Here is a 12170-nt window from a genome sequence, read left to right on the forward strand (position 1 = left end):
CAGTGTTTACCCACAGTGAAGAATCTAGACTCCCGTGGGAATTGTTGCAGAGAGGCGGGTTGTTCAAGTGTCTGTAAAGTGGCTACAATCCAATCATAAGGCTTTCGTACAATTTCCCAGTTAGCTCGTTATGTTTCATTTGCCTGTTTCCCTTGTGCATAACAGTTTATGCATGTTATTGGCTCCTTCTATGAATAGGCGGGACAGAGGAACAGTCCGTCGATACGCACAGTCTATATATGGACATTTATGATATTAATATTCCTGAAATATTTAGTGACCTCAAGATTGGCTTTGGCTTCTTAGTTTTAGGTAGGCTATTGTTCAAGGTATCTTTCTAAAGTATGATCTTTACAGGCGAAGAATACATGCATTATTGCAACGTAGGCTTGGTTATAATTCATGGTAATTGACTTGTAAAGACTGAAGCAACCGGTTTGGCAGCCAGTAGCCTACTGCTCTTTGGGTCACCATGGTGCTTCAGATTGACAACCGACCACAAGTTTTTCCACATTAGAGGGGGTACCATGATGAAAGAAAACAAAAGATCACAATGAAAACTCAGATAATCACTGTGCCTACTTGTTTATCTTTTATTTTTTGGTCAATTTAGTGTCAGATATTTGATCTTATTAATTGCATTATTATTATACCTATATATACGTGTACATAGACATAAATACATATACATGTATATACAAATAGAAAAAAAACGTTCACTCTAGGCAATAATTCCAGTGACTTAACATACAGTAAGAATTCCACCATGACCCCTACTATAAAGACACTTTTTTGCACTTCTATGCATTTATAGGTCTACAATTACAAGTATTTCCCTTAAGATCAGTGACACTGGACCTAACTAACTAGACCCAAAGTGAGCATTTTCAGTAGCCTAGGCTAGTGGAACAAAGGGCTATCCACTCGCTGCTATACCACCAGCTTAGAGATGACACTGAGATGGATGAGAAATACTTTAAGTGACCCATCTTTAGGAGCTTGAAGAATGACAAAGCCAAAAAAGACTGATGGTAGTGGTATAAAGGTGGTGAGTGTTATCGGGAGGAGAGAGCTAATAAAACAGATGATAGAATCACAATGCTTTGAAGAAAACGTCCAAATTCATGGGACATTAAAATAAGTCATATCCTCTCAAGATTGCCTTAAACACACAGATGCACCAGGTAAAGTAAACAATCACTTATACTGCAGTTACAGGGACAGTAAAAGTCACAGAGAAAAACAAAATAATGCATCAACACATCAAAAACAACAACAACAACAACAACAAAAGAGGAGCCATGAAGATAGAGCGGTGGTCTTCATGGTGAGGTGCCAACGGGGCGGAACCCCAAACTTGAGCGGCGTTCAGAGAGGCTGATCCAAGCCTAGCTCAGTTCATAAACCTGAGAGAACCAGTCAGAATGGGAAGCACAGAGCCACACTAAAATAGGGGGGGAAAACAACACTGCACAGTGATCTGTCCCACATTTCTCTCACAACTCAATAACAAAGTGTATAATATACCCTTGTCCTTTTTTGGCACTGAAATAATAAAAAAAATGTTAACTCCCTGTTAACTGTTTGCACATTAACTCCCTGTTAACTGTTTGCACATTCAGTAGTCTATAGAAGTTCTTGTGGAGATGCAGAGGAATTTAAAAAAAGCATAGAGATCCATAAAGATGGGTCTCCTGGGAGTTGGGGGTAGATAGAGGGGTGGAGAGAGAGGGAGAGAGGAAAAGAGGGAGAGAAAGGCATGGATGAGCGTAGGTCCATCTGCTCGGCTACACACAGACCTCAAAAAGGAGGGCGGCACAAAGACTGAATGGCGAGGAAGCACAGAGAACAGAAGCATACCGCTCTCTGGAATTTTGTGTGTTCCTGGAGTTCTGTCAAAACATTTCATTTTTGAAGTGTTGTCATCTACTGTGCTGAGTGAATACGATAAATGGGAAGAAAGGGGGGGGGGGAAAACTTTGGGATACCCAAATGTGCAAACTTTTTGAAAAGTGTTTTAAATACTTGGAGCACATTCGCCTAGAGCACGTCTGGAGATGGCAGGCAGGAAGGCAGCAGGGCTTCCCTCAAAGGGCTGTCCCTCCCTGGGGTTCAGCAGCGACAGGGCTAGGCTCTGGGACCTGGGCAAGGGGCTCTGGCAGTAAACTGTAGTCTTCCCCGTTCAGACTCTTACGGCATACTGGACATGTGTCGTGCTACGTACAGTGTGCAAAAGAACAAAAGATAATGAGAACTCAAAATGAGCAGCATGCACCACAGCTAATGTCACTGGATGCTTCTTTTACATATGGGGTTCTTGTTTACCACCACATGTACAGTATACCAATCAATGAACCATGAGACGAGTATTATATATGTTTATATACTGTATATATGTTTAAATATTCATACGTTACACACCTATTTTCAGTGCCCCCTTACAGATGCTTTGAAAACAAATGTTAGTGTCCATAGTTACACCTCTTACCATCTGTAACCACGGCACAATGCAGTCGCTATGGAAATAGTGCAGGCAGGGCAGCTGCCGGACGTTCTCGTCAGCCTCGTACTCCTCCCGGCACACCGGGCACTCAAGTCGGCACGCTGAGTGACAGAGACATGAATGGAAAACACACGACGAAGGAGAAGGATATACAAACATGGAGAAAAAAAGTCAGGTTTATTGGGAACTGTCATGAGACCAATAAATTGTCCTGCTTTAGTTATGATTTCATATGTACAAGCAAGTGAACCGATGCTGCCAACATGTGCAACTTATTACACTGGTATGCAACATGAACGTGGAACGGAGACTGGTAGTGGTACACTAAATGTTGTGAATGACCACATATCTCATTAGCAGAGGTGTGATGTACTCTCTTACCCAATCTGACATGTATCTTATTAAAATACAATACAGAGGCTTTCAGCATTTGGCTCCAAAAGTGTTTTCATTATGAGTACACAGTGAGTGTGTGTTTGTTTTCTGAGTGTGTGTGTGTGTATGCGCGCATGTCAGCAAAGTATGGGAACTCACCAGCCTGTTCCTGAGAAACAGCTACGGTAGGGAGCGATGAGATCATCTCTTTCTCGGCAGGCGGAGGGCCCGTGTTCTCTAATTGACCTAACAACTAAAAATAAGAGGACAGACAGGGAGGGGACAACTCAGTAAGTGTGTGTGTGTTTTACCTAGAGCGTAGTTTTTCGGAGGGGACAGTATCATTAATGATCACGTTCAAAAATGGGTACAATGGCAGCAAAAACAAAAAGGACTTTCTCGGACAAAATCAAACTCAACAATGCATGCTATATCTTATCTACTACAGGGTAAATGAGTCCTGCAAATCCAACTCCAGGATGAAATGGTCTATTATCCCAAACAGGACAATAGTGGCGACTGTAGTCTGATGGTAACCCACCTGTGTAATGACGGTATCTAAGCCACCCTGACCCCATGCGTAGTCCCCTGGGTTTGAGTGCAGAGACCTATCAGAGACAGAAAGATTTCCAGTCTTATATAGGAGAATATTTACTCAGGGAACAACACAGACAGTGAGACACAGGAAGTGAGAGACAGAAACTGTGCCAGAATAACGATTAAAAAAAAAAAAAAAAACTCTGGAAACAATGTGGGAGAAGACAAACTTCCTGTTAATTAATTAAACATTATCTCTGTTAAGTCCCACATCCAAGTCTGTGAAAACAATAATGTGCTTCAACTATGCCTTTATAAGAGGACAGGACAAGGGCACTTTATTCTTACATAATACCTGCTACGCTATGGTGGACGTGTAAGTGAACAGGGTGTGGTGATAGGCTCCAGATGCTGTTAGCCTTCACAGGGGCTTTCCCCGGCACAACTGTCACAACTGTTTACTGAGAACGGTCCGCCACCCAAAGGCATGCAGCTGACCACAGGTCTGTGGTCGCCAAACAGACCACTGCCGAAAAGAGGCGATGGGAATCGGACCAGAAACAGACACACTTAAAACAGCCAGTTAAATTACAGCTCAGCCCAACTGGGGAACAAAGAGGCTGGTCACAGATGTTGCAGTTCATCAGTTCATCCCTTGGACTAGTTATTGGCAGTGATTTAACTGCAGTTCACAATACATGAAGCTTGCACCATCTAAAAAAAACGTAGCCAACCGTTGTTTGAGTCTGTATATCATATTTCCGTATACAGGTTAGGCAGGTCATGATGTTACAACAGACTATTGTTCCAGAGGCAAAACCAACATTTCCTTCTGGTACAACGGTTATTCTGCAGTAAAATTAATTAACGCTTCATAACTGAAAGACTAGTCCTTCATGTATGTTTTTCCCGCTTTTTTAGTTAGCTAGAGTCTGATTTGTGGTAGCAAAGAATTCACACTGCTGTGTTCAAAACCAACACCACTCAAATCAACACTTAACAAATGGCTGTGGCTTTACTTGTTTCTTTTTAAATGAAGTGCTAACTTTACAGACTTACAGAATTACAATTCCTGCAAATTGCCAAAGCACAACTATGTAATAGCCAGTTAGTACATACCATGAAGATGTTGCAGAACTTGGGTTTCCGTTGTTGGCAAACAAACCAGCCAGAAACTGCTGTACAATCCTTGATGTGAAACAAATATTAGGTTAGCCAGAAAGTATTTTAGGTCATGCATTATTCTGAACCCAGATGGCAGTTATGAACGATTGCATGACGTATGCAATGATAATGTGTATCTGTAAAATATGTTTCACAATGTTTTTTTATTATTATTATATCTTTGGCAAATTTATATGTTCTTTTATAGAGTAAATAAATGGGCCTCTAGAATAAGTTTGGATTAGTATCATTATGAGAATAAACAGATCTTCAGATGATACAGCCATACTGTAAAATGTAACAGCACTGGGTGCAGCACAGTCTCTGTGTCAACACCTTGTTTTTTCATCTCGGTCACAAAAACACCATGTGGTCACCATCAATCCTCTTTGTTCTAGGTTTGGCTTGTTTAAGATGGCCTAAACACACCTCATACATTGTAGAAATCAAACTGATAATAAATGGGCGAGTGCATGAGAGAGGGACAAACCCAAAACACTACTGTCATTTTGATCCACAAAGTTTGTTTGTGGTTGGCGGATTTGACTATGTGAGAATGTTGTTGGTGTTAATGTCTGGTTCCTCCGGAAACACTCTTGTTTCTACATCTCTCTGTTTCAGTTGCTAACTGTTCTTCATGCACACACTCACTTCTACACAACACCAAACTCCATGCATGCAGCCTGCTTAATGGACAGTCGTGCCCCCCCACACAAACACACTCACACACACACTCCCCATCGGACATCCCTCTGTGACATAATGCCTCTGTCCATACACCCCCAATAACTGTGACCTGGACTTTGCATTGTTGCAAAAACACTACAACAACCCTACCTACTCTATTAAATTTATAAATGTATTGCACCAAGCACTTTACTGGACACAGCACTGTCCATACACCCCCAATAACTGTGACCTGGACTTTGCATTGTTGCAAAAACACTACAACAACCCTACCTACTCTATTAGATTTATAAATGTATTGCACCAAGCACTTTACTGGACACAGCACTTTATGGGGTTTTCTAAGGGGTATTTATGGGGAGTTAATTAGGTATAAAGTAATGGGTGATTCATGGGGATGTAAATTGATATAAGGCAAATGGGTGAGCAACTACAAAACTATATGCCTGTCTGTTTTGCTCTTACAACATTTCGTTGTTATCCTGTAACAATGACAAATAAATGGAACTGAACTGATGCATGACTCAGCTTGACCTCAGCTCCCTAAGATTATTGGAACTGGACCTGCACTTTTAGAGGCACAAAAAATAATGTTGAAGTGTGCTGACTTTGACTACATGGACAACAACACCCAAAGTTTACACATAAAGACTATTCTACTTACATGTAGAATGACACTTCCAGTTTATACAGTGGGTAAAATAAGTATTGAATACATACTTATTTTCCCCGCTGTATATAGTAACCACCTACTACATCTAAAACCAAACAGACCAGTGGTGTAGTCTACGTGATACGCAGGTCTACGCAGTATACCCACTTAAAAAGCATCACCATCTCCGTATACCCACTAAAAATAGACAAGGATACGTATTAACATTTGGGGTTGATCACAATATACCCACTACAGCTAACTATACTACACCACTGGAACAGACTATTCTTTGTTAGCATAGTATAGCATAACCCTACAGTATGTCTATCAACAGTAGCAGCTGTAGATTATGTACTTTACTGTATTCACTGATATTTGAGAGAGGATGGTTTGACATTTGGGAAGGATCTAGAGTGCATTGGCATGTTAAAATCCCTCAAAGATCCTCCGGAGTGATGGGAAGATAATACAACCCCCATGACTCTTAAAGACCTGTAAGAATCTGGCTACTCTGGTTCACGTTAGCCAACTTCTTTGGACCTTAAAAGATTAGTTTCCTGTACAAGGATTAAGCCTAGTCCTAGTCTAAAAGTCAAGTAAACTAAAAGCAAACATCAATGAAAATCTCCATTGAAAGGATCTTTTAGTCTAAGACTATAGGCTTAATCCATGCAAGGTAAACTGGAAGTGTTGCATGACATTTAATTCCTAAGCCAATAGCATAACAATACCAATCCGAGGGGTTATCACAGTAGACAGCTTTTTCTTTTATGCATGTTGTATGTGTACATTCACATTTACCTAAAGCTATCATATCTGAACACACTAGACAGGTGCTCCGAGAGGTTTCTGGGTGGCTATATCTCATGACATTCTATAGCTATACTAGGCTATAACCTTCTTAGCCTTGTTCCACCCACCCTTCCATCGCCGGCGCCCTCTCCGGCCGGGCCCGTGACCTCTGCTGCGTGTCGGCGTCCTGCTGAGCCAGAGGCTCTACTTCTGTGGGTGCTGCGGAGAGTGATGATGTCTCTGCCTGGGTCCCCTGGCCGGCTCCCTCCAGAGCACCCTCCTCTCTGCTGGGGAGCAGCTCAGCACTTGTGGGGTCGTTGAGGAGGGCAGAGCGCTCCATGAAGAGCAGCTGCCACAGCTGACATGACAAAGATATGGAGGAGTGGATGAGTGGGGTGACATAAGGCATGACCACACAGGAATGCACTGAGGGCCAGACAAAGACAAATGAAGGAATGTCTGTAGGAGGGGAACGTCTGTTCTTAGACAAGAGACCCGTACCTCTGTAAACTGGGAGCCGACATCATCATCATCGTTGGCTTCAGTGGTGTCTCCAGTTGCCAAGAGACTGAGATTTAGGGGGAAATGATTTTGATAACAATCAACCATGGGTGGGTCAAAAATGCATAAAATGAACCCATCTTTTGGTTGACAATACGGGCAAAGTGTCTATCTTTAGACCCGTGAAAACTTTAGTCTTCGGAGTTCAGATATATTCTTCCCAGCTTTTGTGTAGCCTACTAAAAGCGACTCTTACCTTGACCCCTCCGTCACTTCCTCGATAAATCCAGACTCACACGTGGGACAAACAAACTCCTGAAAGAAAAAATATATTGTCTGCTCCAGATTAACTAAATAACTAAACTATAATAACGCTACACTATATTTTAACTTAATACGTTTTAACGTTGGATATTTCACTAAAATCGTACCCTAGGTGTGCAAAGTGAAAATCCCCCTAAATAATATTCCCCCGACTCCTAAAGAGGTTACATCAGCGCCAGCACGTGTGCTTCTATGTTAATAAACATGCGTCAGCTGTTAGGTGGGCGTTAATCCACACAGTGGTCTCTCGGCTCTTTACCGACACACCGTGGCTGCCAATCTTAGGGGCTCTCCCCCATCGGCTACAACGTGCCCTCGTTCTAAATATGGCAACAGCATAAACCCTAAACTTGGATCAGTCATTCTGTGCCACTCGAATCGGCCAACTTTGTTAGCCCTTCTAAGTTTTCTAAGTAGCCAACAAGCTTACCGAAAGTGATCAACCCTTTCAGCTCACAATCAGCAAGCAATATTTGTAACTTTTAACCTAAATACTATTTCAGGGAGCACTTTCGCAAGGAAACACCCCATTTATCTTGATGTTATCCTACCATTCCGTTTAGGGTCAATCAGTGTAGTAACGACGTCTCATTGACGTGGAATCAACAGCGGTTTCTGAACTCACCGGGAGTTTAGGATCGATTTCACTTTTACAGCAGTGACAGTAGAAACGCTGCCGGGGAACCGTCGCAGCCTCCGCCATCTTCAGAGTGGCAGTCCAAATACTGACGTTGACCCGGGCGCGCACTGACACGGGGGTAGGCGTCGACGGCTGTCACAGGGGTCGAGTCAGTCCAGAAGGATACCGAGTTGGTCTGAGAATATTTTACTACATAAATGAAGGAAGCCCTCTGTGAGATTGCTCTTTAAACCGGCAAACTGATGAATGATCATGTCTGCTTTAATGGGTGTTTTGATATACATTTTAAAAACATTATTTTGACACTGGCAAGGAAAGATATTAGTATGTTTTTAAGTTTACGCAAATTGCTGGGTCATGTAAGGCCATGGGGTGCAAATGAATCACCAAAAAGGGATAATACCGTGATAGATTCTGTCTAGTCTTAGCTCCAGTTTGGCTGAGTCATTTCCTACCGTCAACTTGGCTTAGTCTAAAATGACTGTGCATAACGGTTTGGCTCATATATCAGATATCCTAATAAGGATGCAGGTCCATATAAAGTGTTTTTTCGTGTGTCAGGAGCATGTCGTCAGAAAACAGCAGCCAGATGCTCATCTGTATAACATCTTGGTAGTTCAAAGGTCAATGATGAGTATTTTATTGGAAGCTAATTATTAAAGAGCTTTTTATAGTTTGCCCCACACCTATTTGGTATTATGCATTTACTTTCTGACATTGTTCTTGAGGTTGCACAAATTATTGTTGAAGGTCAACTACTTCCCCTACATGCATTGCCTTTGTAAAAACAAATTCATTTTGAAGAAATATTTTTTTTTTGTACAGAGATTGGGTCCATGCTCTAGGGAGTAATAAGGTTTTAATAAAAACAAACTAGACTTCCAGTTGTGACAATAATAATAATATACATCGCAAACATTAACAGTGTGACAGCTAAACATATAAAGGTCAGCAAAACAATGCTTTTGTCGTTCTTTATTTTGGCATTGGAAAAATACTTAAATTGGCATTCTCCTTCACATCACAAAAAAGATAAGGTAAAACATAAAAACCAGTTAGAGCTCATTGTTAGCGACATAAAAACATTGGCCACAGACACCTGAACAATTCAGCCATAGTTAATTACATGTTAAATCAACCTAGTGTGTTTTACACTGCATCGTCAGCTGTAGCAACATGATCTTCTGCCTTTATGTCCCCTTCATCCAAATATACAACATGCAATTCAATCTTGTTTGTTCATCAGTTTGCTTGCATTCATAATACAATTGCCACACATCTCCACATATTATTATTATTTTTTATTATCATGTGAGGAGCAATGCTTGGGTGTTGCTATTTGTTACTGAAAGGGCCTGGCTGACTGCTGCAGCCAATTAAAGCAAAGGTAGAACACTGGGAGCAGAAATGCAAGAGTCACCAGCGCCTTTTCAGGTAAGGAAACCATTATGGAAAAAAAAAAAAATAACTGCAAAAAAGCTCAAAGCAATTTCTCACATCTTCACTGAACTCTGGGGTGGGGGTGGGGGGTGGCTTTGAATTATCATCAGGCCATAACAGCCTTAATGTGGGTACTCGAGTAGTGATGAAATGGACCCTTGCACACTGGCAGCAGAAGGGGAGACTGACTGCCATGGCATTGGCACCCTACTTGGGATCTACTTCTCAGTAGTAGCTAACAGACCACCTGTGGGTCTTCCATTGAATTTCTTTTATGACAGATTTCTCATTTACAGTAACCTACACCCCCCCCCCCCCCCCCCCCGACCCCGACCCGACCCCTCATATTCCCACTCTTCCCCATCTCCCCAAGTAGGTTTCTGGGTATAGTCCTGGCTCCCACCCCCACCCCCGGAACATTAACTGGTGATATCACTTCTTGGCGCTCAGGTGTATCCGTGCAAACAGCGCTTTAAGTGTTTTTTGTTATTTAATCGACATCTTTTTTTTTTTTTTTTTTTTCTTCAAAACGTGTAGGTAAATTATGAGGGACACAATCTACTCTTACTACCCAGTTACTGACTTTTATAATTCATTTTTTATTTTAAATAAACAATGGACATCATGGACAGAAACAAAGGAAATCTACCTTGCACAAATGTTTGTCCCGATACATCTGAGGCCAGTGTGTCTGTAAAGACTTGTCCAGCTTGGACTAGCCGTCCCAGACAAGCGCACGACCCAGACCCACCCTCCTCCTCTTCCGCCAAACCTCTACCGCGCCCCTGTGAAGGCACTCTGGGCAGCAGAGGTGGTGGCAGTTGCCGCTGCCTGCCTGACGGCCTGATTGGACATAACGCCAGTGGCAAACTCAGCCTGAGCCTTCTCAAAACTGGCCCCGGTCTGCCTGTAGAGGGAGTGCACCTGCAAGAGAGAGAAGTGAAGAAACACAAATATCAACACACCACGAGAGAGAGAGAGAGAGAGAGAGAGAGAGAGAGAGAGAGAGAGAGAGAGAGAGAGAGAGAGAGAGAGAGAGAGAGAGAGAGAGAGAGAGAGAGAGAGAGAACCTCTATAGCCTACAGTATGTAGCAAAGCACAGACCCAAACAGTGACATTTAAAAGAATGTGACATTTAGATGTGGACAGACTTTGAACACACACTCATGATCTTTAATGGGATTTTCCTCACTATTCGGACTGATGTCATTTCCTGTCTCTGGCTCGTCATGGAACAAGGAATAAGCCCACCACACACACACACACACACACACACACACACACACACACACACACACACACACACACACACACACACACACACACACACACACACACACACACGGCAGGAAGGACTAAAGCAGAAAGATTACCTTCTTCAGCATGACCACTCCCATGGCCGCCTGGCCAGTGAAGAGAATAGCGTTCAGCAACATTATCACCCCAACAGGAACGCTGGACTTCAGAGTAGCCAGACTCACGATCCACCCACTACAAAAAGGACAAGACAGGATGGGAAACTAGAGGAATTACTAAGGTAATCACTGATTGAGTGAGGAAAGGAGAGAGGATTAAAGAGTTACAGCGTCTATGATAATATTGGAAAGAGTACAACTAGTATGTTTTAGCCAAGCTCATGGTGACAACTGACAACAGACTATTTGTCTCTGCTGAGTTATGGAGGTTGTCGAGTTGTATTAGTGGTAGTTCCTAAAAATGCCACATCTTGACTCTTGCCAACGATCCTCATATGAGGTTGATGAAGTTCAAATAATCATACAAGTAAAGAGTTTGCTTATGCAGTCGCACCTGAAGCCCCAGCCAGGGATGCCGATAGTCATGATGACATAGAAGACGACTTGGGCAAAGAAAACGAAGAAGAAGGCGAAGAAGTTGAAAGAGCTGTCACTCCTGTAGAGAGAGAGAGAGAGAGAGAGAGAGAGAGAGAGAGAGAGAGAGAGAGAGAGAGAGAGAGAAAGAAAGAACGGTTTTGAATTGTACTTTATTGCGTTGCACAACAGCACAAAACTTCAATCAATGATGACCAAAATATTTAAAAAGCAGAGAGAGAGAGAGAGAGAGAGAGAATCAAATTTAAGTAACAGTAAGGAGCAATAAGCTATTCACATGATAACAGGCCTAACATGGATCCTCTTGTACCCACTATGTGCAGCAGGTGGCGCTAGAACTGCAGCTTACTTCACAGAACAACAGGTTCAAGCTAGCAACTCTGTTTATTCTAATTTTAGGGACTTCTGCATTCTCTGGTTATCCCTTAATGTTTAGATATGACTAACGACCATGCTTCACACCATACTGCACCTCTAGCCAGGTTAAAGTCCAGCTTGTGCCAGAGGACGATACAAACGCTCTCGTACTTAAAAAAAGAATAACCACAAAATGGTTAAAAGATGTGCGTGGGTGTAGTCAATTAGTAACCAAAAAATGGCTTGGTGGTGGTTTGATGAGGTATGGTGTGGGAAGAATGTTTCTGAGCAGGAGAAAACGTGCGCACACCTGAAGGCTTTGTACACGGGCCTGTACCAACAGAC

The 12170-nt window shown here is 42.4% G+C and overlaps 2 protein-coding genes across 3 annotated transcripts in view; both read right to left on the minus strand.

The window, feature by feature from the left end:
- Nucleotides 1–569: 569 nt before the first annotated feature.
- rnf115b (ring finger protein 115b) lies at nucleotides 570–8546 on the minus strand. Of its 2 annotated transcripts, none has more exons than XM_042077472.1 (9): nucleotides 8164–8546; nucleotides 7471–7529; nucleotides 7215–7281; nucleotides 6842–7071; nucleotides 4535–4603; nucleotides 3420–3486; nucleotides 3038–3131; nucleotides 2489–2604; nucleotides 570–2216 (listed from the first exon to the last, which is right to left on the minus strand). In XM_042077472.1, the coding sequence occupies exons 1-9, from the start codon at nucleotides 8239–8241 to the stop codon at nucleotides 2088–2090; spliced, it is 909 nt and encodes a 302-aa protein (XP_041933406.1). In that variant the 5' UTR covers nucleotides 8242–8546; the 3' UTR covers nucleotides 570–2087. The 2 variants fall into 2 exon arrangements, with proteins under 2 accessions (XP_041933406.1, XP_041933407.1); XM_042077473.1 differs by having other exon boundaries at nucleotides 8090–8204.
- A 592-nt stretch (nucleotides 8547–9138) lies between these two features.
- scamp3 (secretory carrier membrane protein 3) overlaps nucleotides 9139–12170 on the minus strand; it is a 9002-nt gene continuing 5970 nt past the window's right edge. The window contains exons 5-8 of the mRNA XM_042077476.1: nucleotides 12136–12165; nucleotides 11428–11529; nucleotides 10992–11109; nucleotides 9139–10542 (exon numbers count right to left, since the gene is read on the minus strand). Of these exons, the coding sequence (XP_041933410.1) occupies nucleotides 10393–10542; nucleotides 10992–11109; nucleotides 11428–11529; nucleotides 12136–12165 (400 nt within the window). The 3' untranslated portion in view covers nucleotides 9139–10392. The remainder of the gene's footprint in view (nucleotides 10543–10991; nucleotides 11110–11427; nucleotides 11530–12135; nucleotides 12166–12170) is intronic.

Source organism: Alosa sapidissima, chromosome 21, assembly GCF_018492685.1.
Source record: "Alosa sapidissima isolate fAloSap1 chromosome 21, fAloSap1.pri, whole genome shotgun sequence".
Taxonomy (NCBI): Eukaryota; Metazoa; Chordata; class Actinopteri; order Clupeiformes; family Clupeidae; genus Alosa; species Alosa sapidissima.

Coding starts and splice junctions, on each gene's coding strand:
- rnf115b (XM_042077472.1), bottom strand. CDS start 8,241: ATGGCGGAGGCTGCGACGGTTCCCCGGCAGCGTTTCTACTGTCACTGC. Junction 7,530..8,163: donor AAATCGATCCTAAACTCCCG/GTGAGTTCAGAA, acceptor TTTTTCTTTCAG/GAGTTTGTTTGTCCCACGTG. Junction 7,282..7,470: donor GAAGTGACGGAGGGGTCAAG/GTAAGAGTCGCT, acceptor CCTAAATCTCAG/TCTCTTGGCAACTGGAGACA.